Below are 25,715 nucleotides of genomic sequence, written 5' to 3'. Positions count from 1 at the left end.
AAGAGGGGGTTGAATTGGTCTTTAATAAAAACGCATGCCTTTTAAATTTCTACTTAATTAAACTTACTAAGAAAATAATAATAACAAATAAAGATAATAAGGTTGAGAGAAATTTGCACAGATGATTTTATCCTGGTTTGGATCTTACCAATTCTACGTCCAGTCGCCTATCTCAAAACAAGATAAACAATTCACTAATTACAAAACAATTACAAGCTACAATCACACAGATACAATTTGTAATAGTTTAGAAAACACCTCTCTTGAAGCCACAAGAGATGAGACACACTTCCCTTAAACACTCCAAGGGACGAACACCTCCTCTGAATACTTCATGAAGGATGAACACCTCCTTTGAATCTTCACAAAGGATGAACACTTCCTCCGAAAACTTCACGAAGGATGATTTCCTCTTCCAAACACCTCCTTAAATGCACCAAGGATGAACCGGCTATTCCTCTGTCACCATAGTAGCACTTCACCAGCTCCACAGACGAGAGTTTCTCAAGCCGAATAAGAACACACAAGTCTCAAAGGTTTCTGAGTATTAGAGCACAAGGGAAGAATTGTTGTTGAAGGAAAATGAGACCCTATTTATAGACTCAAGCAAAGACTCTTCCATTTTTCATTTTTTGCCATTTGACGCTTTTAATCGATTAAAATGAGTACAACGACTAGTTCAACGACTAAAAAACTCCAACGGTCAAATTTAATTGATTAATCTACTTGTTAATCGATTAAAAGATAGTTTAATCTATTATCCCAAAGACAATTTTAGTTTTCATCTCTTACTACATAAAAGAAATATAGTCCAAAACAAATGGCAGAAACCTTAAGGCCTTAAGATTAATCTACTTTAGTCTCTCTCCCGCTCAATCAGTTAGACCTCATATATTCATTCTTGTTAGGCTCCAATGGCTTAGATCTCGTTTGAGCCTCAACTGGGCACCACAACACTTGTTTAATGTATCTTGAGCAGTGCCTATCCATACAGTCACAGTCAACGTCCTCAACTTTTCTGCAAGTCACAAGGCATTAAGCACTAACATGTCGGTCGTGACACATCCTAATATGGATTACTCATTTTTTGCCTTCAAACGTTCAACCGAAGACCGAACGGTCTTGCTTGCTTAACCATCCGACTTTATAGCCTAAGATAACTCGATATTCATTGGTTAACCTCATAGATGTGTTGGCCTGATTGGCCACACTTTTTCTGACTGTGTAAAATTGAATCGTTCCTTTTTTTCTGTGTAGATGATAAGACCCTGCATACAAACCACTTGGCCAACTTTGAGCAATTAGTCGATAAAGCATGTTTTTCAACTCCTCTCAAGCTTTTCATGGGTGGTCTAGGAACGCTTTTCAACTTTTGAACTTACCTTCAACCAACCGTTAGGGAATGTTTTTCAACTCTTGTTGAGCCCTACACGGGTAGTCAGGGAATGTTTTTCAACTCCTAACTTACCTTTAACCAATTGGTCGAGAATGTTTTTCAACTCCTGCCAAGCCATCCATGGGCAGTCAGAGAACGTTTTTTAACTTCTACCTTACTTGCAACGAGTGGTTGATAAAGCTCAAAATCTTGGTCAAACGTACAAGAGCAAACAAAAACAAACCCCCTAACACAACGTGAACAACCTTCATTGATAACCCTGCACACCTTTTCCAATGAAGCATTTGCTTGAACTTGGGAGGCATATGTACTGTATGAGCACCTGGTCGGCCAAGAACCGATCGGTCGACTATCCAACAACGAAATGACTGACCAGTCCGGAATAGTAATTAATTGATAATTAATCTAAGCAATAACAACTATTAATGAACAATTAATAAGAACAATAGTCATTAAGTGGAAAATAATAGAAATAATGAAAGTCATTTATTAGTAATTAATAGGTCAGACCTAATTTTAAGCCCATTATAAGATTTATAAATATATGGTTGCCAGGGGAGGTCACATAATTACTTTTGACAACTCATCTTTATGACAAAGTTATTGAGCAAAATCAATGACTTAAGTGTCAGAGTGCCTTTAACATGCACCCACCCACACGACTTAGACAAAAAGAGTGAGAGTGAACATCGTAACTTGGATGATGAAGGAACATTAGCGAGCTCATCCGATCTTTAGGACAACTTGGAGTGCTTTAAGTAGGGGACCTCAATCCCATACTCGAAACAATTATTTTTTTTATTTGACACAAGAGAATAATATGGATAACATTTTAATTTAGGAGTTTATAATTGATAAAATAAGACATTAAAAGAGGGATAATAAAAAATAGGTTGTCTTAAACTATAAATATGTGGTATTGATATACAACTATCTAGAAAACGATAATCATAATAATAAAATATATTTAAGAAAACTAAGGAAAATTACTAGACGACTAGGAAGAATACTCTACAACAACATTTACCCCACCCTTTATCCATTCATGCCAATAAAGTAATCATTGAAAAAAAAACAAACAAACAAATACACAAGAAACACCAAACGATAAAACAGGATTAGCTAATGCGCAAATGAGTTATTTTAAAACAATTAAATCGTATCAAATATAAGTTAAACATCTATTAAATACAATTATATATATATATATATATATATATATATATATATATATATATATATATATATATATATATATATATATATATATATATATATATATATATATATATATATATATATATATATATATATATATATATATATATATATATATATTGGCTTTATAAATTGTTAATGAAGCTAAAATTGGACTATGTATGTTCTTTTTAATCTTAATTTATATGAATTTCTTTTAAATAATACAAATAAATAGGTTAGTTGAATAAATATTTTATAACCCTAATATTATGTGTTTAACAGGTCAAAATAAATGTAGCATTCCATTAAAATAGTTTAAAAATACTATTTAGGAAGTATCACAAATCCAATATGATAAAATAGCTGACAAGAAAAGGAAACATAAAGCTTTACAGTTATTCATATCTAATTATAAATCAAACTTCATTTACAAGATCACTAGACCAAAACTATTTCAAAACAATTAGACTAAAAAACACACTTAAAAGGAAAATAGCTACACCTAAAAATGTCTATGCGTCAGGGCCATCACTGTCCAGAGTTTGCTTCAAAGACACCTCATCTCCCTCTACTTTCACCAATCATGTGATCAAAACCAGAACACAAAGCAAACAAGAAAACACAACAAAGGTAAGCTAATTTAAGATAATTAAACATAATTTTCACAACTAAACATATCACATATTATCTATCTTGAAATAGCATTACGCCTCAATCAAATTATATCTATAGACTTAGACTATCTAGATACATGTGTTATTGTAGAACTATGGCGGTTTATGCACTTGTACGTGACACAGTTAGCCAACCCCAAGCTATCACACAAGGTTAGTCCGTTAACCACGCTTAAGGTCAGGTAAAATCTCTAAATTAGGACCTCCTACTACTCTCACTACATGTCCCATATTTTTCTACTTGAGAATGAATGACCATTAGAGTGTCAAGATAGACTCCAAGCTAGAAATTTTACAATAACACATACACTACTTAAAACATCTAAAAAAATTTAACCTTAGAAACTCTTGATAAACCATGCTTGTAACCCTCTTATGTTCGAACCATACCACTAAATATACAATAAAACATCACACCAATTATATCCAAACACAATAGAGAAAAAAGAACAAAACAACTAAAACCACAAAGCCTACTCGCCCAACGAGCAGGTCTACTTGCCCAACGAGAGCTCCACTAGTCTCTCCAGCTCAACGAGCTAGCTCACCCAGCCCCTACAGCCCACTACCAAAACCCCTAACAATTCGCCCAACAACTCACAACATCGCCCAACGAGTCCAAAAACAATAAGCTTCGCACGCTAAGCGAACTGGCTCGCCCAACCTCAAAAACTCCTTGGAAAAACACTTTCTTAGTCACCTAACGAGCCATTTGCTTGCTTGACGACTCTGCATAATCCATAGAACTTTAAAACTTCACCATCTCAACATCACTTGACCTCTCATAAGTACTTCTACCACTTTCAGTCACTTTTATTTGGTAATCTAAGCTAGAATTGACTTATCTAAGCATATATGATTCAATTATAACTAATTCTAAACTCATTTTGTAAAGGAATTCTAACTTAATCCAACTAAAACCTCAACCTATAGACCATAACTCAAATCTACCACTTTTAACCATAACTCAGTCACTTAGGGGTCTGTTAAGTCACAAATGACCTAAAAAGAGACCCTAAACACTTCATTTTGCTTCAGCTCTCTTGACTACCTCTAATTCTGTAACACATATCAGCTAATTCTCATTCCAAACAAGTTACAATTGACCAAATTAATTGTTCTAAACCACAAATTCTCACCTTAGACCAGTATTTAAGAAAAAAATCACCTCTCAAACTCTAGTTTTGACCAAAATTGTACTATAACTATATTCACACCTTTCCTCTTAACATTTCAACCAAAATTAAATACCATCATACAAACTACTTTCACAAGGTTACTCACACAAAATTCTCACAAAGAATCAAGCCTCATACCATTCATTATCCTCAATCAAACACAAGTAACACTAAAAGGAGCATTTTAGACATAGCTAACCGTATACAATAACATATATACCTGCAGTCAAAATTTCCTACGACAAACACTAACTTCCCTTACATTATACCGAAGCTACTTAGCTCTACATAAAAGTCAAAATTCTTGCTTCCGACTCAAGGAATCCTAGAAACGCTTACAAACTGCGAAATTGGAATCAAAGTGAGTCCTTAGGACCACTAAGCAACAAGGAACAAGACAAGAGTGGTGAACAACACTTGTGTCACCCCTAAATTAGAGATTTTAGGAACAAAACAACGAAAGGAAAAATGAGCAAAAACTTACTCTATAGGAAAAATTGATTGGGTAAAAACGTTGACCTTTCTGTTGTGGTCATTTAGACACCTCCTGATCATAAAACGGATTATTCAAGAGTTAGAAAAGGTAGATAAAAGGTAGGAAACTCAAGGAAAGAGTTTTTAGAGAGATGGTTTGTGTTCTAAGTAACGAGACAAGTTTAAAAAATTCTATTTATATTACTAAATTATTTTAAAACTAAAATATTCAGTCTCATTATTTTAAAACACATATCAACTCTAATATTCAAATTTTTCTTACAATATATAAATCAGTTTAATTCTCTTTAGACCTCCATATTTTTTACACAATATTACTTAACTTATCAATTCATAAACACCACTAATTAAATTTATTTTCTCAAATTATATAAAAAAAATATCATAGGTGACTAAAAGTAAGTTTTTTATTTTCGATTTAACAATAAAGAATGATCATCATTTTTAATAATTTTAATACTGAATAGACTGTTATTTTAAAATTTGGAAATTACTCTAATGCATTAAAACTGAGTTTAGTGACAATTTCATTCATTAATAAAAAGTCATATAAAGAGGTAATAGACTATTATAACCCTTATATAAAAAAAGAAGAAAGAAATAGAGAGAAGAATAGATATAGAAAACACAGGATTACCACTAAATAATTGATACTTACCATAAGGAAAACAACATTAATGGTTGGATTTGGAAATGCAATTTACTTCATAAAAATGAAAATAGAAAAAGATATAGGGAATTGTCATAGCACAAAAAGTAGGCACAACACTTAGGAATTTCTCTGTTTTTTTTTTAATATAAGTTTGATGATGATTGAGATATGCATTTTTACACGGAATATAATATATGCTTTTATACAATTGCCATTTCTCTAACATTCCTTGAATGTGCATACTTGTTCAAAGTGATGTCATTGGAACAAATGTAAAGAAAATGGGGTAGGCCAAACATTGATTAGATTAAAAACTAAAGAATAATATTGTTCTTTCTCGTTCGTTTTACCCTATCAAAATAATGTTTTTACGAAAATATTTAACTAAAAAATACATTTAAAAAAACCCTTTTAATAAAGTTGACAGTTTGGCTCATTTATCAAAGAAAGTTAAATCAGATCAAAACAAAAATGATTTTTTTTTTCTAACAAATGTTGTCTTGTATTTAGTAAACAAGTTAAATCTATTATCAATCATCTCTTGCTAGTTTCCATTGCCTACATTATAATAACTTGTAAGTAGTTCGAATACCTGGAGAGATGCAAAAATAGATGTTATAGAAATTACTATGGTTAATACTAGTTCATTTTCCACGTGTAATAGTTGTGTTTTGAATTATGACAGTAGGCTGTAACATACATTATAATATATAATATTCACATAGCACAGGGTTTGGTTGCGTGTATCAGGAACAGTGATTTTGGACGTGTTGAAGCATGCAGCAGTCACGTGTCGGAGAGGAGAAGAGAGTGTGTTTGGAAGAATCCAGCCGATGTTAAGCACGATTGGTTCCAACCATTTAATGCAAATCGTAATGCCATTCTCACAACAGAAAAAGTCTGTAGCTTTTGGCACTTATCTGCTGTGTTTATGACAGTTAATAAAAAAACCTGCTACATGGAATAAGGCTACAAACAAAGAGTAAAGTTTTGATGTGGCAAGTGATTTGGTTTGGCATGCTATAGGTGCAGCTGCAAAGTGAAAAGCCTAGTGTCCCATTACAAGAAGCTAAAGACAACAAAGATCCATCTCCATCTGTTATATATATATGTGTGTATATAATATGTGTGATACAATGTCCAAAAGAGTTTAAAGCTGTGTGGTGGTGGGGGTTGAGCTGAGTGCACAGTGATTTGAGACTGAAAGTGCCAAAACATGTTCATGAGGAAGCAAAACCCACTTTGCTTTGTGGTTCTCTTGTTGTTCTCTTAGGCTCTTTTGGAGAAGTTCAGAGTGCTGGTTTGGTTGGTTAGTGCATTATTTGGTGTATCTCTTTCTCATGGCAGGTGGACAGAGACAGCAGAGGCTCAATAAGTCATGCATTCTTCTCATAGGTAAGCATTTTTTTGTCCACTGTGGTGTTTTCAACCATCTTATTGCACTTGAATTTGCTTATGATTAAGCATGATAGTTGCTCTTGAGAATCATGCTTGGATGAGAAGAGGGAAGTATCATAAATAATCCCAATGATGGCTTTCTCTCTGGTTCTAAATAAATGTGTCTTATTCACCATCTTTTGATAATAACTTACTGAGACGGATCTTAAAGGGATTGATTTGTGTTGTGATTCTTGTCTTGGGATACTATATCCACTCAAAATATATTTTCTGAGTATGTGAAAAATGAAAAGTCCCTTGAAAACTGAGAAGATCAGAAAGGAGTTGTATTGTATTCTAGCATCTTATAAAATATCAGAGAAAAGACAGGATCAAGAATCTAACAAATATTAGAAGTCTAGTGTTCTTGCCCTTTCTGACTTTCTATTAGGCCAATTTTATTTGGGGTTAAAACTTAACTTTTGACATGTTTATTGGTGCACTTTGACAGCCATTGCAGGAATAGAGAGGTTTGCATTCAAGGGGGTGGCATCTAATCTGGTGACATACCTAACTGATGTTGTGAACTTGAGCAACTCATCTGCAGCAAAAATGGTTAACAGTTGGGTAGGCTTTACTTCCATAATGCCTTTGCTGGTGGCACCCATTGCCGACGCATATTGGCACAAATATTCCACCATAATGGTCTCATCTTTCCTGTATTTTGTGGTGAGTCACCCTCCACAAATTTTCTTTCACCCTTTCTTTCACATTTTTATGTATTTTTGTATCAGGACAAAACTTAAATGCACTCATCTAGGTGCTTTTATGTTTCTTTTCTAATTACAGTTGAACTTTCTCTTAAAAAATTTGCATAACAAAGGTTTCAATTAAAGATCACATAAGTCACTAAGGTGCAATTTCAATTCTGAGTAGAGAACAGTCTGAAAAAAACAAATCTAAAGACATGCATATAACTTTTGTTCTTAGTTATATATGGGAGCTTTATCATAGCTCTTGATTCTTTTGCCTCCTAACTTTATTGGCCACTTCTGAATTTAAATATGAAACATGTATGTGGCTGGTAATTTAGCTGACCTACTCTGTGTAACACATGATTAGGATATCCATTGATTCTGTAAATTGGAGTCCGAGTCATATGCACTCTTCTCACATAAGGATATTTCAGTGTTTTGGACCCTTCTCAGTTAATTAACATTTCACCTTCTGTCAACCTTAGTGCCACACGTTTTACTACCTTTGAAATCTGATTCTCTACACCCCACTAAAATATCTATCCAAACTTTGATTAAAAAAGAAAACTGATGGAAAGAGTTTCATTGGTGAGGAAGAACATGTGATACTTCATCATATTAAAGAACTGGTATTTTCTTCTGCATCAGTAGAACAAACTTCACAACAAACAAATTATCAAACACTAAAATGTCTGATGGAATATTCCAAGCATAGCTAGGAGTAAATGCCTTAATTTGAATACTATTTTATAGCTCTGCAAGCTGCAGCAAGCTATCTTAGGTACTGAATTTGATATGTTTAGCCACACGTGATAGATAAATATCCATTTATAGTAATTCACACAAATGGTACACGTGGACAATCTTGTTTTTGTGTGCATCCACTACTGGGAAATAAATATAATATTCTTGTTACCTTCACTGTAGTAACTCAAAATTGATACAGTATGTTCTTATTTAGAAGCTTATCATTATTTATGTCCTCTATTGACTAGGAGAACATCTCAATAATTGAATTGAAATAGTTACTGCCTTCATTTCTGTTCTCATTCTTATCTGTTGAGTTAGAAGGATATCACACAAATTAAGGAACAGGAGAGTTGTTATCATCATTTATAATAAAATTATTTTTAACTTACTAACATGACATAACATGTGTAAAGTATATTTGAAAAAGTTATGTTGAAATAAGGGCATGATTAAAAAACAGTAATTAATACTAATGGAATGGATAAATACAAATAAATTTTTATTTCAAAAGTGGACTTTGAAATGGGAATCCATGGCATGCAACTTCATGGAAGTAACTCAAGTGAAGTCACCAAATTTACAGTACACAAAGTTATATTATTATAAATTTTTTGTCTTACTTTAACTTTAGAAAAAAGCATAGCACTACTCCTTTTCTTAAGTTATTAAATTAAGAATTATAGCACCACTAGCTAAAAGGCGATCATTATTGAAACAAATCCCTCGGTGAAATAACCTAAAGTTATTTACCAATTATGGTGTCATGCAGAACTGATTTGATATCTTGAATTCATATCAATAGGGGTAACTTATTCATCGGAAAACAAAGTAAGACCAATGTACACAGTGGTTTTGAAGTGCTTGACAAATTTTCATATTATTAGTATGTGGTTTTGTTACATTATGAACATGTACAGTGACATGGCAGCATTTTGTGGATGCATCTGCTAGTAACTATATTTTGTTTTGTGTTCTCTTCTTAGGGACTTGTAGCATTAACAACAACAGCATTAGCAAGGTCATGGCATCACAGAAACAGAACAATGTCTTCTTCATTTCTCTCTCTGTCTCTCTACTTAATTTCATTAGGCCAAGGTGGATATAACCCATCTCTGCAAGCCTTTGGAGCAGATCAACTTGGCGAGGAGGAAGAATTGCCTTGTAGCAAAGATGATAAAAGTTACAACAAAAAAACTCTATTCTTCCAGTGGTGGTATTTTGGTGTTTGCAGTGGAAGCCTTCTGGGTGTTACAGTCATGTCCTACATCCAGGACACTTTTGGATGGGTGCTAGGATTTGCCATCCCTGCTATTTCAATGATTATGTCCATTTTGATTTTCTCTGGTGGAAGCCCTATATATCTATATAAACAGCATGAGGTCCTTGAAGCTAAGAAGCCCATCATGAACATTTTTCAAACCATAAAAGCTTCTGCATTGAGATGTTTCCATTGTGAAATTACCCTACCTAATGACAAGTCTGAAGTTCTGGAGCTAGAGTAAGTTCCACTTTCACAGAAAGTCACATTTAGACTTGATTGCACCATTCATTCCTTATTATCACTGAAGTTCAATTTGATCTCCCTGTTTTATCATGCAAATTTGGTCATCTACTGTTTTAATGGTACAATTTTGGTTCATCTTTTAACTTGACATCCAATATTTGACAGAAATGTAGATGTGGCAATGCATGAGAGGTTCAAGTCAGCATTTACACATACTAGATATTAACAGATGAATTAAAATTGCACAATTAAAGGACCAAAATTGAATTTCATTAATAATAGGAGTAGCATAAGTACAATTAAGCCTTAAACTTACTACCATGACATACTCAATGTACTTAACATGAATATTTGTTTTTCTTGTTTTAGGCTTCAAGAGAAACCCCTTTGTCCTGAAAACTTGGAAAGCCTGAAGGATTTGAATGATGATTCTAGAAGTGGCATGTATCTGCTAAAAAATGTCAAGGTTATGGTGAGGCTTTTGCCCATATGGACAATGCTTCTAATGTTTGCAGTGATTTTCCAGCAGCCTGCCACATTTTTCACAAAACAAGGCATGACCATGAAGAGGAACATTGGTGCAGATTTCAAGATCCCACCAGCCACACTCCAAAGTGCTATAACATTGTCCATAATACTACTGATGCCACTGTACGACAAAATATTCATACCAATCGCTCAGGTGATTACTAGGCAGGACAAGGGTATAAGTGTGATGCAAAGGATGGGAATTGGAATGGTTCTCTCAATCATAGCCATGGTTATTGCAGCTCTAGTTGAGACTAGAAGGCTTGAGATTGGAAGGCAAATGAGAAGTGCAGGATTACATTCAGAGACAGTGCCTCTAAGCATTTTCTGGCTGCTACCACAGTACATTCTTCTTGGCATCTCAGACATTTTCACTGTTGTTGGCATGCAAGAGTTCTTCTATGGGGAAGTTCCCAGGACAATGAGAACAATGGGAATTGCCTTGTACACCAGTGTTTTTGGGGTTGGAAGCTTTGTGAGTGCACTGCTGATCACACTAGTTGAAGTTTACACAAGTTCAAAGGGAATACCAAGCTGGTTCTGTGATGATATGGTTGAAGCACGTTTGGACAATTACTATTGGCTTCTATCATGGTTAAGTGCAGTGAGTCTGCTACTGTATGCACTCTTGTGTAAATATTACCTCAAGAAGAGCGATTCAGATAGTGAATATTGAAGGGGTTTTTTTCCCTTCCAGGTTTTATCTTCCTTCTTAGCAATAGTTTGTTGAACTACTTGACCTTATGTGTTGAATAACAGTAATTATCATCCCTGTGTGTTTCGTGTTACCCAGAGTGAAAAAGATAAAAACTTGCTGAAATTTTCAAGTTTTGAATGGGAAAAACAAAAATTATTCAACTTTCATAACTCATTTTTGAAAATCTAAGTGAATCTAAGTTTCATAGAGTAAATTCCACATGTATAGATTGGCATTATGGAAATGTAAGATCCCATGTAAACTACCAAACCTTCCAATACTATCAGATTTCTTCTGCATGATTGAAACAACTATAGTGTGGATATGCTTTGAAAGTGAAGAAAAATAATAATAATAATAATAGAAAAAAGCTAAGTGGGTATGGGAAGATATGAACCCCACAATGTCCTAATGGGGATTGTCCAATGTCCATAATGGCCAAAGTTAGGATTCTCAGAGTTTTGTCGGTCAAATGTTTCTAAAGATTTGAATAGAATTTAACCTATTCAATAAAAGGAAGGTTCCTTAAGTACACATGCTCCTTTCATCAAGGTTGTTACTTCATTGTGGATTCCTTCAAAGCTTCCACAAATAATTATTTAAAGCCTTAAATTTTTATTCTATCACTTTTCTTTGTTACACTCATGCCTCTTTTAATCTTAAAGTAAATAAGCATTTTTTTTTTATCTTTATCTATCTATTTAGATCAATATTTATCTTTTTAATCCTTGTAATAAATGACATATATCTCGTTGCCTTATTTCATTTAAAAGCAATATATTCATTACAATTTAGAGCATTATATCACATTCAAAATATCATAAAAAATTGAATAATTTAATTATAGAAATATTATTCTTGTGTTTACAGTTCAAATCATACATATAAAAAAATCAATCTCTTATAATCTTTATTTTTTATTTTAATTTAGTAGAACATAGCTGTTTAAGTGAGCTTTACCTATTTCTGATTCACCAACAAGACAAACATGACTAAAAATATCAATACTCAATTGAATTTTTATTAATTTTTTTTTGTTCTTTTAAATGTTTAAAATATTTATTTTATCTTTATCTAAGTGCTTACTAATTCATTTTGTCGTCAACAAATAATTTTTTTTTTCATTTCTAATTTGTGGATCAACTTTAGTTGACTAGTAAGTTAAACGAGACTAGAGATGAAAATAACGAAGTGATAAAGCAAATTAAAGACTAGAAGAAAAAAAGTAATAAGTACATACTTCATATATATATATATATATATATATATATATATATATATATATATATATATATATATAAACATTGATACAAATATAAAAAAAATATTTTGAATGTTTAATTAAACAAAAGTTATAAAAAAAAATTAGAATTTCAGACAAAAACTTTCTAGTAATAAATATTTGACTAAAAATACCTAAAATTTATGAGTTACTTAAAAGTTAATTAAACGTAAAAAAACATAACATACATTTTATGGATTTGAAACGTGAGATTGAGAAAGAAACTGTTTATATGTTGAATAAGTTGATTTGTTTATGGTGTGTGATGAAACATGGGATTGAAGATGATGTTTTTTGTTTTTGGTTTGGTAGGTTTAATGATGATAGGAGGAAAGGGAGAAGATGATGATAATAAGCATAAAGAATACTCAGCAATTTATAACTTTGGAGACTCAAATTCAGACACAGGAACATTTTCTGCAGCATTTGCAATGGTTTTTCCTCCCAATGGTCAAAACTTTCCTGGAAAATTCCCTACAAGAAACTGCGATGGCAGACTCATCATTGATTTCATCAGTAAGCACAAACCAAATCTTCTATTTTATCTTTTTCCTAAACAATATTTAACAACTAAAAATCACTTGAAACAAATTATAAACCTTTCCAAAATATATTCTAGGACCCAATTATACAGCTTTAATATTTTAGCCAATTAAATTTTTAGTTAAATATATTTTTAGTTTTTAAATTTTTACATGAAATTTATAATTCGTTTTTGTTCGAATTTTTGATGAATTTAATCTTCAAACCTTTTGATATAATTTTTAAATAAAAAAAATATATAATCTTTTAACTTAAATGTAGTTAATTTTTACATATTATTGGACCTAATTATACGGTTTTAATATTTTAGCCAATTAAACTTTTGGCTACATATATTTTAAGTTTTTAAATTTTGAAGAAATTGTAATTTATTTTGTTTCAAACTTTAATACAATTTAATCTTCAAGTTTTTTTTAATGCAGTCTAAATATAAAAACATATAGTCTTTTAACTCAAATATCGTTATTTTTTATATATTAAATAGTTTTTAAACCGACTTTTGAACAATTTACATGATTTATCATGTTTAACTCAAATGTTTGTCTATAATAGGGTTTAGCATGTAAAATAATTTAAGTATTATTGGATTAAGATGATTACTTCTATTTATTTTTAAAGTTTATGAATCAAAATTTATTAAACATTAATATTTCAATTTTGTGTTTAATTTTATGGAGGGTAAACATATTTAAACCTTAAATTTTAATAAACTAGGTTGAAACTCAAATCCAGTAATAAACCCATGATTAGTTTCATAAAGAAAACTAATTGTTATCACTTATTTTATGTTTTTTTTTTATATATATAATGTGTGCATATTTAGGTGAAGAGTTGAAGATGCCATACTTGAGTGCATATTTGGATTCCATTGGGTCAAATTTCAGTTACGGTGCAAACTTTGCAGCTGGTGGTTCATCCATACAAAAGACGGGCTTTAGCCCAATTAATTTTGGGCTTCAAATATCTCAATTCATACAGTTCAAGTCGAGAACAATGGCCCTTTACAACGAAACCTCTCACACCAGTTTCTTCTCCTTCCTCTATTTATTTATACAAATCTAAATTAGTTCACATTGATTTTAATTTTTTATTTTGCATGAAAATAATTCATTTTTTTAATAATATTATTGATTAATGTATTTTGCATAATAGGGGTGGATGCATCTTTCAAGAGTAGGTTACCGAAGTCTATCAATTTCTCCAATGCCCTCTACATCATTGATATTGGTCAGAATGATCTAAGCTTTGGTTTCATGAGCTCAGACATAAAATCACTTAGATCAACGATCCCAAATATACTGAGCCAATTTTCCCTTGGATTACAGGTAAATTTTGTTAGAAGTCTCACATCAACTAAAGATAAAACTAATTTAGAATATATAAATGGATACATACCTCTTTTTACAAACCAGTTTTGTAGGATTAAATTAGGTTTAAAATCGACCCTTATGTTGATTTTTGCTTCAGGAACTTCTGAAAGAAGGAGCTAGGTTCTTTTGGATACATAACACAGGTCCAATTGGATGTTTGGCAAGAAAAAACATGATGAACGAAGTGACGTATGAAGAGTTGGATTCTGCTGGATGCAGAAAAAATGAGAATGAGATTGCTGACGAGTTTAACAAGCAACTTAAGGACATTGTGTTTGAGCTAAGGAGAAACTTAACCAATGCCATCTTCATCTATGTTGATGTCTACTCTGCCAAATATGAACTAATAAAAAATGCAAGGAACCAAGGTGAAGATTATAATTACTTTTTTAACTTCAATATAAAAAGAATGAACTTTGATTTCAATAGTTTGAATTGCATGGGTAGGTTTTGTTAATCCAAAGAAGTTGTGCTGTGGGAGTAGGAGTGTAAGGTATTTTGACTGTGGAAGAAAGAAGATAAAAAATGGAGAAGAAGAATACTACAAATGTAAAGATGCATCAAAGTACATTAGTTGGGATGGTGTGCACTATTCTGAGGCAGCAAACAAATGGCTTTCCACTCTCATTCTCAATGGCTCTTTCTCTCATCCATCACTTCCTATAGGGATGCTTGCTTCTCAATCTCTAAAACAAACATTAGGACATTAGAAATGAGGGAGAGAGTTGCAAAAAGGAGATAAAAACTTTAATATCCTTAATTATTTTTTATTGTCAATAACATTTTACCTTTTTTTTATAAAGTTGAGGAACATAATTGATATATACTTTAAAATCAAAACAAAGTACAACTTTAATAAATAAATTGAAAATGAAAAACATATTTAATTCTTTAAAATTTAGCACATTTATTATAAACATACATGGTAGATTATAAGTAATGAAAGTTATTAATGAATGTTTGTCAAGTGTACCAATCGTAATTGTATTAACAAGACATTGTCCTCTAAGATTGAATTAGTTGAGTACTAGATTACTAATTCACATAATTTTGAGCAACAAAAAATTAATGAAATAATTAACATAAACAAGTAGTGGCGAGAATTCAATTAATATAATCAATGTTAGAGAATTGATTTCATATGCTTTCATATAAATTCTTACCTTTTTTAATTGATTTACGAATTGTAATTATTCACTTGAGTTTATTAAGAGCTTGTTTACCCCTAATTCTTCAGATAGGAAAACTTATTCATTGAATTCTAACCCTCAATCACAAAATTCAATAAAATCATGAAGAAAAATTATTATCTCAATTGCAAACTAATTAGCTATGCCCATTATGACAATATCTAATATGTTCTATTTATAATTGCAAACAATAATCAATTTTCCAATTGTGAAACTGCTTATAAAATAGACATTAGAACATAAATAGAACATTAAGATAATTAAAATAATCTAAACATCAATTGAAAAGGTTCAAAGATAATATTCCACAGTATTACATTAATCCTCTAACAAAAAGGAAAATTAGTTTTTCATAATGTAAAAATTCACGAAAAACTAAAAGAAGAAAAAGAAAAGTAGAATGAATTTCGTGTTCCTCTGATCTCAGTTCCCTCTTTAATTGTCCAAAAAAATCTCCTATTTCCTATAAGTAATTGTCCTCTTTTTCTTCTTTTTCCTTAATCTTTTTAAGTTCATGTAATGTTAGAAGTTAGTAATTGCTTTAAAAAATTGAACTGCTCATGAAAAATCCACAATCTACTTGTGCACTTCTCTGATTTCAATTCCTCACTCCTAGAGTAAATCCACAAGTTGTGGAAAAAACCACAACTCAATTGTGAAATTGACTGGTTTCCATTATGTTTCTCTCGAGACAAATTCACAAGTTGTGAAAACGTTCACATCTAAGTTGTGGAGCTATTTGATTTCAACTATGCATCTTGAACACGAATTCTTCCCGACTTGTGATTTTAACACTTAAAAATACTTATCTATAAGAAAAACAAAAAATCTAAATATATGATCCGAAATAAAGATAATACATAATAAAATCATTCAATAAATGTAATTATGTATACCTAAACTAATATATGATAATGACATTTTATTCCCACATCAGTAATGATGAACTTCTTTTTGTCATACAAGTCTTTTTTTTTTCTTTTTAAGGTTAAATATATGTTTTAGTCCTCATATTTGTTCCCCATTCTCAATTAGGTCCTCATGTTTTTTTTTTGTCCCAATTGCATCCTAATATTTGTAAATTTGAGGCAATTAAGCCCTCTCCGTTAACTGGCCACTAACGTCGTAGGCCAATTGAGAGGGCTTAATTGCCTCAAATTTACAAATATTAGGATGCAATTGGAAAAAAAAAACGGAGAGGGCTTAATTCCTCAAATTTACAAATATTAGGATGTAATTGGAACAAAAAAAAACATGAGGATCTAATTGAGAATGGGGAACAAATATGAGGACTAAAACATATATTTAACCTCTTTTTAATTCAGGCCAATGAATTTTTGAACTTGATTGGATCGCAATAATGCGGCAATGAAAGTTATAAACTTCATTTTGTCATACAAGTCTATTTTTTTCTTTTTTATTTGGACTAATAAATTTTTTGGACTTTTGGTTGGATACTTGACATGAAACAATGGATATTAATATAAAACTATTTATTAATGAAAGATTCCTATAATGTTGTAAATATGCACAAATACAATTTTCTTAATGATATTTTATATATTGAATATTTAATTTATTTATTTAAATTAATACTATTTTAAATATTATTTATAGACTTAAATGTTTACTTCGTCTCCATGTTAAGAGGAGAATTTCTGTTTAGTACCCGATTTTAAAAGTGTAGACATTGGGTCCTAAAGTTGTTAAAATTGTATGAATGAAGTCATGTCTGTTAAATTGACAACAACGACGTTAATTTCGTTTGACGTGGAGCACTTTTTCCCTCCCTCCTTTGCTTTTCCTGTAACACCCAACTTTTTCTCTCTTCTTTCTTTTCTCTCTCTTCTCCCTCTTCTCTCTCTTTTTTCTCCTCATAATGCCACCAACCCAACGATATGATAATTTTTCTTGAACTGGGCACTGGCATCTTGTGCAGTTGCCATCATATGATAATTATGATTACTTTGCATGATTGAATGATTTTTGTGCGATAGATGAGAGGTCAAGACCAGGGGGAGCAGAAGCTCCATTAATGGGTGCAAATGACATGGCAAGTGCAGGAGTTGTTTCACCTCAGCCTTTGGACCAGGGTGTTGTTGGTCTTGTTTTTCTCACTATGACCACCATTGTAACCTGCACCACTTATTGAGGTAGGTGTCATCAAAGCAAAGTTTGACGTCTGCATATGCAATGCAAAATTTGGCCCATATATGTTCATGGTAGCACGAGCAAGACGACTGTCAATAGTGGATGGATTGTCTTCACCACTCATCTCATACTCAATTTGGCGAGCTAGATGAAAAGTGTTATGATTCGACCTCTGTTGAGGTTGTTGTTGCAACTATAGTGGTTGTGATGGCTGGTTTTTGGAGACAGGAAAGCCTTGCAAGCTTCCAACCACATTGGATCCAATAGCATTATTATTAGGCTTCTGTTGTTGATTTTGGGCACGCTGCTTTTGAGAATACAATACATAACAAAGAATACAAGCACAACACAAAAACATCATCTCACTGATCCACTTAACCACAACATTGAATCATGCTTCATCATTCACTCAAAAGGTAGACGAATGAAAAATTACATCTCTTTTATCCATCTCGAAATAAACTAATTCATAATGATCACGGTCGTGAATTGCAGTTCAATTACATAATCAAAACAAGTCGATTGTAGAAATTATGATTGATATACCTTAAGCCTGTGATTGACGGTGGGGTGAATATCGATCTAAGACTCTTCAGTGGTGGCGGAGTCACCGGATTCCTTCTCGTGCTCGTGGTGAATGTACTTCTCATGATCAGAGAGTGCCACGTTGAAGTCGAAGGTCTCGTTCCTCTCATTGAAGCCTAGCCTAATGAAGGCGTGCTTACCGCGACCGTCCTCGATCTTGAGGATGAAATAGCATGACGAGTCGAGGACCGGCTCCACAGCGCTCTGACGCTGGCCAGGGTACACAAAGCACACAACGAAGAGGTCACCGAAGTTCGGATCTTCAAGGCGGATCTCGCAACGGTCTCGACGCGGATCCGCCCCGACCGAATCTTGTCGAACTAGAGCCACTCGCCGCACTCGTATCCACCGGAGGAGGTGCGCGGCAGGATCTTGTAGACGGAGACCTAACGCACCACCAGAAGCATGTGCTCGAAGGCCTCCTCCTCCTCCACCTCGAACGACATCGTTTCCGTGGAGGGTATTTTGATGGACCTGTTGGTTCTACTGTGACTGAGCAGGAATTTGTTGTTGCTGAATCTGTGAAAGATGTATCATTTGAAAGAATAGAATGAGCCATTGAAGAGAGAGAGAGAAAAAGGTGGCAGGAAGAGCCGAGGAAAAAGAAAAAAAGTGCAGCCACGTAAATGTGAAGTTAACGTCGTTCCTACCAATTTAACGGATAGGACTTTATTCATACAATTTTTACAATTTTGGAACTCAATATCTTCACTTTTAAAACTGGATACTAAATAAAACTTCACCTCTTGACAAAGGGACGAAGTAAACATTTAAACCTTATTTATACATTTTATTTAAATTCCACAAATCAATACATGAAACTTAATTCATTATATTACAATTAGTTAAAGAAATGTGAAAAAAATGGTCCATTTAACTTTAAATGTTTGATCTAAAACATCTGTTTAAAAAAAAAAAACACAATCAATATAACTCACGAAAATATCAAAATACACCAACCCACCGTTATATATCTAAGCATGCATATCTATCCAAATCAAAACCAACATTTATATTTTTGATTATTCATGATTCTTGAAATTTGTAAATGCAACCTTGTACACAACACAACCTTAAAACTAAAACCTTTTGTACCAACAAACAGATGTTAGCTAAGAATGATGTGTTGTTTAATGAATATGGGTGACCAACAACTAAGCCATGTGCACATGAAGAAATAATGGGACATGTATGTTTAAAAGGGATGTAACAACAAGAAATAATTTGATGTGTTTCACAAATTATCTCAGCCAGAACTTCAAAAAGGAATGTTAAGATGATAACATATAAATATCTATTAATTTATAAAAATTTTCTTTAAAAATTTATAAATATCTGTTTTAAAAAAAAAAAGAGAGAATGAGATATTTTCTAAAATATAAAAACAAAAATCTATTAATTTATAAAAATTTAGGGAGTTTATTTTCTTGATCAAGAAATTATGTCTTCTTTTACACATTGAGCATTCATTTATAACTTTTATCTCTTTCAAATATTATCACCTACTTTTAATTTAAAATATTAAATTAAAATGTTTTCCTGCTAGGAGGTGTTAAAAAAAACACAAGGTAAAATTGAGTACAAAGGTGAAGTCATGAGAAAGTCAAATATAGTGGGTGACTACTCATAAATATCTTAAATGTTTCCTCTTTTACACATGTGAAAGACATGGTAACATGTGTGCTTCTATTAATTTTTTCTTAGAAATATTTTTTTAAAATTTAAATGATATTTTACATTAAATTTTAATATATATTATAAATATAATAAAAAATTAAATTAGCTCATCGAAATCAAAACTATAATTGTTTTATTAAGACAAAGTATTTAAAAAATGAAAAATTCATGCTAAAAAGTTAAATGTCAAATTTCTTGAAATTATAAAATTCCTCACACATATTATTATTTAAAACGATTGTTTATTTTAATTTTATGAACTTTGCAATGCCTTCTCGATTTAAGTATTTTTTTTTTTCATAAAATTTAATATTAAAGTTACTAAAATAAGTGTTTATTTCAATTTATAGTTGATATTTCACCCCTATAAAGTAAAGTAACAAATTTTGTGTACTATAAAAGTAGTACACACTAAAATGAGCCAAGTGTCCAAAACATTCATGATGAAAGGAAAGAGAGAGAAATCTCTTAGACATAAGAAAAAGTTAAAGTAATTTTGCCCCCACACTAAAATCACTTTGATATTTGCAACAATCTAAAAATTTAAATCTCAATTATACAATAATCAATCATGTCTAACTTTATCTTCTCCATATGAAGTCAGACTTTTATTGTTTTACTTTCCTTTCTTCAATTCCTTTGCCACCATCAAGCACCTAATTATTAATTAATCTACATACTCTATTTTTTTTCAAAAAGCTAACCAATATTTTTTATATTTTTATCACATTATATTGCACAAAAAATACTTATATATACATATTAAGCCTTTGGGTGTCTAAATATTATTTTTTTCCAATTATGAATAATGATAATCTTCTCTTACTTACTCGAGCTTAAGCTTAAGTTATATTATATTATATCTTTAAAACCCTTAGTTTATCATTTAATTTTAGACAGATTTTATATATGATTTTTTTATATCAGATGATGATCAACTCGTTGAACATTTTGTATGAATTTGAAATGGAATATACAACAAAATTTGTTTAACCGAAGCATTTATCTATTTTTACATTTTTATTTTATTTATTTGTTCAGCTTTATTATAAATTTTATTGTAAATAAAATGAAAATATGTAAAAAGTGAAAAGAATTAGAGACCTAACTACATAATTAATGAATATAATTAGTATATATGAAAATATATATATATATATATATATATATATATAATATTATATTATAATAAATATTATATTAATATAACTTATTGAATATAATTAGTAAGTTTATTCGGGTGGGGATTAGCTTGGTGGAAGATTAGCTTATGGGAAGGATTAATTGGTAGAAGACCCTCCTTCAATAAATATTGTTGGGTATCTTTCAACCAGCTTTCAGTCCGTAGAGCGAGGTACCCGTTTTCTTTAGTTTTTGCAGCAATTTCGTTAAGGATGACCTTATTTATATTTTTGGTAACACGATCCATATAAATTTTTGTCATCTGCTTGTCCTACTCATCCATATTTTCACTGCTTCTAAAGTAGATGTTTCTTTTTTTTTTTTGTAATTTTAGATTTTGATTTTGAATTTGAATATATAAAGAACGTAATCATGATATTTATATGATTGACAAAGTTATATTTATATGGGTAAGGATGGTAACAAATGTGTTTGATTGATGTTGAAAGAGTAAGCAATGTATACTATATAGAATGTACATAACCTGCGTATATCAATTATTTAAGACAGAATCAACTATGCAGAAACTAAATAAAGTAATCTATAATCAAATCTATTATTTTCTATTAGTATGATTAAAAAAAATGAGAGTAGTTAAAAATTCAAATATGTATGTTATAACAATATTAAAATATTATTATTAAAATGATTTATTTTATTATTAATTTTAATCTATTTATAGATATAATTATAAACATTTTTAACGGTGATATATATATATATATATATATATATATATATATATATATATTATGGAATAATATAAAATAAACAGTGGAAACAATTTTTTATATTTTCTTTTCAAATTTTAATATTTCTATTAATTTGAATTTTATTATAAATAATTAAAAATTTATAACTAATAAATTAATAAACTCTTATATATATATATATATATATATATATATAAATATATTTTTTTTTTCTATGTTAGTCGATTTAATTTAGAGGTTAGAAAAATCTAATAACTGTTTTTTTTTTTCAATTTATTTATGAATAATAGTGTGCAACTAACTCATTATGTCTTAACCATCCACCTTTGTTTCTTAAATTATGTTATAAACTTAAAATACAAAATACAAAAGAGAATCACATTTAGAAACTTGTTTATCAAACAATTCTAATTATGGACATGCTCATTTTCATATATGAAATATATCATTTTACAATTAATCTGTAGTATTTAACATGAGAATGGAGTATCTCTTATAAAAGTGTAGTTGATCTTGTCAAGATCCTAAGCAATCACAATGTTTAAGATCCTCCTATAAAAGGCGTGTAACCCATCTGGATTTCATATATTCTTTTTAATATCTATTATAATATGTTTTTATTATAATTTCCAGCTTACATTACATTTATATAATGATACCGTATAAAAAACATAACATATCAATCCATTTTAAGTAATATATATATATATATATATAATATTATATTATAATAAATATTATATTAATATAATTTATTGAATATAATTAATAAGTTTATTCAGGTGGAGGATTAGCTCCTGGTGGAAGATTAGCTCTTGAGGAGAATTAGTTGGTGGAAGATCCTCTTTCAATAAGTATTGTTGGACATCTTTTAATCAGCTTTCAGTCCATAGAACGAGGTATCCGTTTTCTTTAGTTTTTGTAGCAATTTCGTTAAGGATGACCTTATTTATATTTTTGGCAGCACGTTATATATAAATTTTTGTCATCTGCTTGTCCTGGTCATCCATATTTTTACTGCTTCTAAAGTAAATGTTTTTCTTTTTTTAATTTTAGATTTAGATTTTGAATTTGAATATATAAAGAACATAATCATGTTATTTATATGATTGACAAAATTATATTTGTATGTGTAAGGATTGTAACAAATGTATTTTATTGGTGTTGAAAGAGTAAGCAACGTACACTATATAGAATGTACATAATCCGCGTACAATAATTAACGTACAATAATTAACGTACAATAATTAACGAAAGAATATATCAATTATTTAAAAAAGAATCAATTATGCAGAAACTAAATAAATTAATCTATAATCAAATGTATTATTTCCTATTAGTATGATAAAAAAAAATGAGAGTAGTTAAAAATTCAAATATGTATGTTATAACAATATTAAAATATTATTATTAAAATGATTTATTTTATTATTAATTTTAATATATTTATTTTATTATTAAAATGAGAGTAATCGCTCTCCGTCTCCGAGGAGGGCTCGTGGTGGGTCTCGGTCTCCGAGGAGGACTCGTAATCGTAATCGGTCTCGGTCTCCAAGAAGGGCTCGTGATCGGTCTCCGTTTCCGAGGAGGGCTCATAATCGGTCTCGGTCTCCAAGGAGGGCTCGTAATAGGTCTCGGTCTCGGTCTCGGTCTCCAAGAAGGGCTCGTGGTCGGTCTCCGTCTCCGAGGAGGGCTCATAATCGGTCTCGGTCTCCGAGGGCTCGGTGTCGGTCTCCGGTTCTTGATCGTCATGAAGATCGCACTCTGATTCTTTTTGAGGAGCCGCTCCCTCCGGTTATTCCTGAGGAACACGGCCGTCCGGAGAACCACGGACCACAACAGGATCATAGGGAGTACCGACGGCGTCTTGGGGAGCCGCGCCAGCCTCATCGCCGACCGAGGCACTAGAAGCTTAATCAAAAGCAGGCCAAAGTATATCGTGTTCATCGTTTTGTTTTCTTTCTATATTCTTTCTTTTCTTTTTTTAGGATTTAGGGTTTACACTCTTTCATATATTCAAAATTCCAATCTTTTGATTCACTGTATAGGATTAGATGAGATATCATGTGCATACAGAATCCAACTTTCTCCCAGAGTGGCTTTGACTCTTATTTTTTGACATTTAATTGTTGGCAGTACTTAGTATTGAGATTAACATTGTTTGAGATTGTATGAGATTTGGACTGGAATATCTGATTGTCTTAGTTGTAATTGTTTTCTTTTTTTTGTACTCAATTAAGCTGAATATCCGTAGACCTTATAATATTCTTACCCTAATTGTGAGAAAGATATAAAAGCTTTCTACAATCTCTCTCTCTACACACATAAACACACTCACACATATAGAAGTATATATATACCACCCAATCAAGTTTTCTTCGAAATCCTTGTCCCTAATTTCTGTTTCAATTCATGTGTTGGTGCCATAGCTTGTTTAGTTCAGTTCACCTTCTCAGCCTCTGCCATTGCCGAACAGTTCACTTTCTTTAGTATCATGCCTTTCTATCTGGTCATAACCCATAGCACAGTTGCCTGCTCAGCCGTCTGACACTCACATGCAGCTGTTTGCTGATGTGCTGCCTTTTTGGTGCTAGAAGACTGCTGCTTGCCTTGCCTGGTTTGTTGGTGCCTCTTTTTATTTTGTTATAGTTTGGACTTTGTTTCTCAGAGAAATAGTGGTTGAAGCAATGACTCAGATCTACAAACCAGGATGAAGCCCTAAAACAGTTGTAACATCATTTACACTGTATTCGTTTGAAGCGATTTAACTGTTCACACAGTATTGCGAGCGAGGAATTAAGTTTTTGAAGTCGTTCTTTTGTGTTGATTTACGCTGATTTGCTGAGGATGGGAAAGCGGCGATTTGCGAAATTGCACTGTTTTGAGCATCTCGTTATTTTGGTAAGATTTGCGATGATTTAGACCGAAAAGTCATATATGTTCCTCTACTATTTGTAAAATTCCATGACAATTCTTTATCTGAGGTAATCTTTCTGTTGAGAATGAGCAGTTTTGGAAATCTTCATCTGTGGTTTCTTGCAAATTTTGATGTGTTTGTTGCATGTTGGGGTTAATGGACGAGGAAGAAGACACTTGATGATGAAGAGGCAACTATATGAAAATGACGAAAGCTTGAAGCAGCTGTTGAAGAAGAGATTCTCGTAGTCGTGTATTCGGTTTCATTGAAGAGCGTATCTGGTTCCAGCTTTTCGATAAATTTGCAAAGGAGGTGTATTGGGTTACAGACTTGGCGTATGATTCCAGGCAACGTTGAATTGATTTTGTCAGTTCTGCGTTCGTATCCGGTTTTGCGTAACTTGACTACCTTATGAATTAGCGTGGGTGGGAATCAGAGGGATTATCTTTCTGAATTTTATGTCCATGCTTCTCGGCGAGCTGGTCGATAGCGGAGTGTAGGGCTTCGCGTCCCCGATAAGCAGTCGATTTACGATTTCCAGGTCGGTTTCGAAGCGGGTTTGTTCGAATTCTATTGGGGCATTTTGTCTGAGTACGTCGCGCCAAATGACGCCTCTGGAATCAGGCCACATGAAGAATCGGGTGGCCCGAAGAATGTCTCGGTACAGACTGAGAGCTTCGCGGCGAGTGCTGGTGAGTTGCCTCCGATTCTCGAACTCGTCGTTATCGTTTTTGTTTTTGTTTTTGACGAGGTGCCTGTCGAGAAGCTCCTCTACGGTGTCTGGGCCGTCGTGCATGAAACGCTGCTGACTGCATCTCCAATTACGGCGATGAATCCCATTCCACACGCATAGCCATTCTTGTGCCTTTCCTACCATTTTTGTTCGCTCTTTCTCCCTT

The 25,715-nt window shown here is 31.9% G+C and overlaps 2 protein-coding genes and 1 pseudogene across 2 annotated transcripts; 2 read left to right on the top strand and 1 right to left on the bottom strand.

The window, feature by feature from the left end:
* The first annotated feature begins 6,369 nt into the window (after positions 1-6,369).
* LOC106774576 (protein NRT1/ PTR FAMILY 5.8) lies at positions 6,370-11,297 on the top strand. Its single transcript, XM_014661613.2, has 4 exons — positions 6,370-6,990; positions 7,484-7,701; positions 9,461-9,975; positions 10,351-11,297. The coding sequence occupies exons 1-4, from the start codon at positions 6,936-6,938 to the stop codon at positions 11,183-11,185; spliced, it is 1,623 nt and encodes a 540-aa protein (XP_014517099.1). The 5' UTR covers positions 6,370-6,935; the 3' UTR covers positions 11,186-11,297.
* Positions 11,298-12,751: 1,454 nt separating this feature from the next.
* Positions 12,752-15,111, top strand: LOC106755556 (GDSL esterase/lipase At3g27950-like). Its single transcript, XM_022785935.1, has 5 exons — positions 12,752-13,004; positions 13,855-14,055; positions 14,184-14,471; positions 14,518-14,769; positions 14,849-15,111. Exons 1-5 carry the CDS (start codon positions 12,761-12,763, stop codon positions 15,109-15,111), a joined length of 1,248 nt encoding a protein of 415 aa, XP_022641656.1. The 5' UTR covers positions 12,752-12,760.
* Positions 15,112-18,239: 3,128 nt separating this feature from the next.
* On the bottom strand, positions 18,240-25,693 carry LOC106755548 (annotated as a pseudogene).
* Between the last annotated feature and the right edge of the window lie 22 nt (positions 25,694-25,715).

Source organism: Vigna radiata, chromosome 1, assembly GCF_000741045.1.
Source record: "Vigna radiata var. radiata cultivar VC1973A chromosome 1, Vradiata_ver6, whole genome shotgun sequence".
Lineage (NCBI taxonomy): Eukaryota > Viridiplantae > Streptophyta > Magnoliopsida > Fabales > Fabaceae > Vigna > Vigna radiata.
This window is presented reverse-complemented; position numbering and strand designations above follow the sequence as displayed.

Bases quoted from the DNA above. Each gene is read 5' to 3' on its own strand.
- LOC106774576 (XM_014661613.2), top strand. From the start codon at position 6,936: ATGGCAGGTGGACAGAGACAGCAGAGGCTCAATAAGTCATGCATTCTT. The intron at 6,991-7,483 runs GTAAGCATTTTT...GCACTTTGACAG, and splicing joins GTCATGCATTCTTCTCATAG to CCATTGCAGGAATAGAGAGG. The intron at 7,702-9,460 runs GTGAGTCACCCT...TTCTCTTCTTAG, and splicing joins CATCTTTCCTGTATTTTGTG to GGACTTGTAGCATTAACAAC.
- LOC106755556 (XM_022785935.1), top strand. From the start codon at position 12,761: ATGGGATTGAAGATGATGTTTTTTGTTTTTGGTTTGGTAGGTTTAATG. The intron at 14,056-14,183 runs GTTTCTTCTCCT...TTTGCATAATAG, and splicing joins CAACGAAACCTCTCACACCA to GGGTGGATGCATCTTTCAAG. The intron at 14,472-14,517 runs CGACCCTTATGT...TGAAAGAAGGAG, and splicing joins GATTAAATTAGGTTTAAAAT to CTAGGTTCTTTTGGATACAT.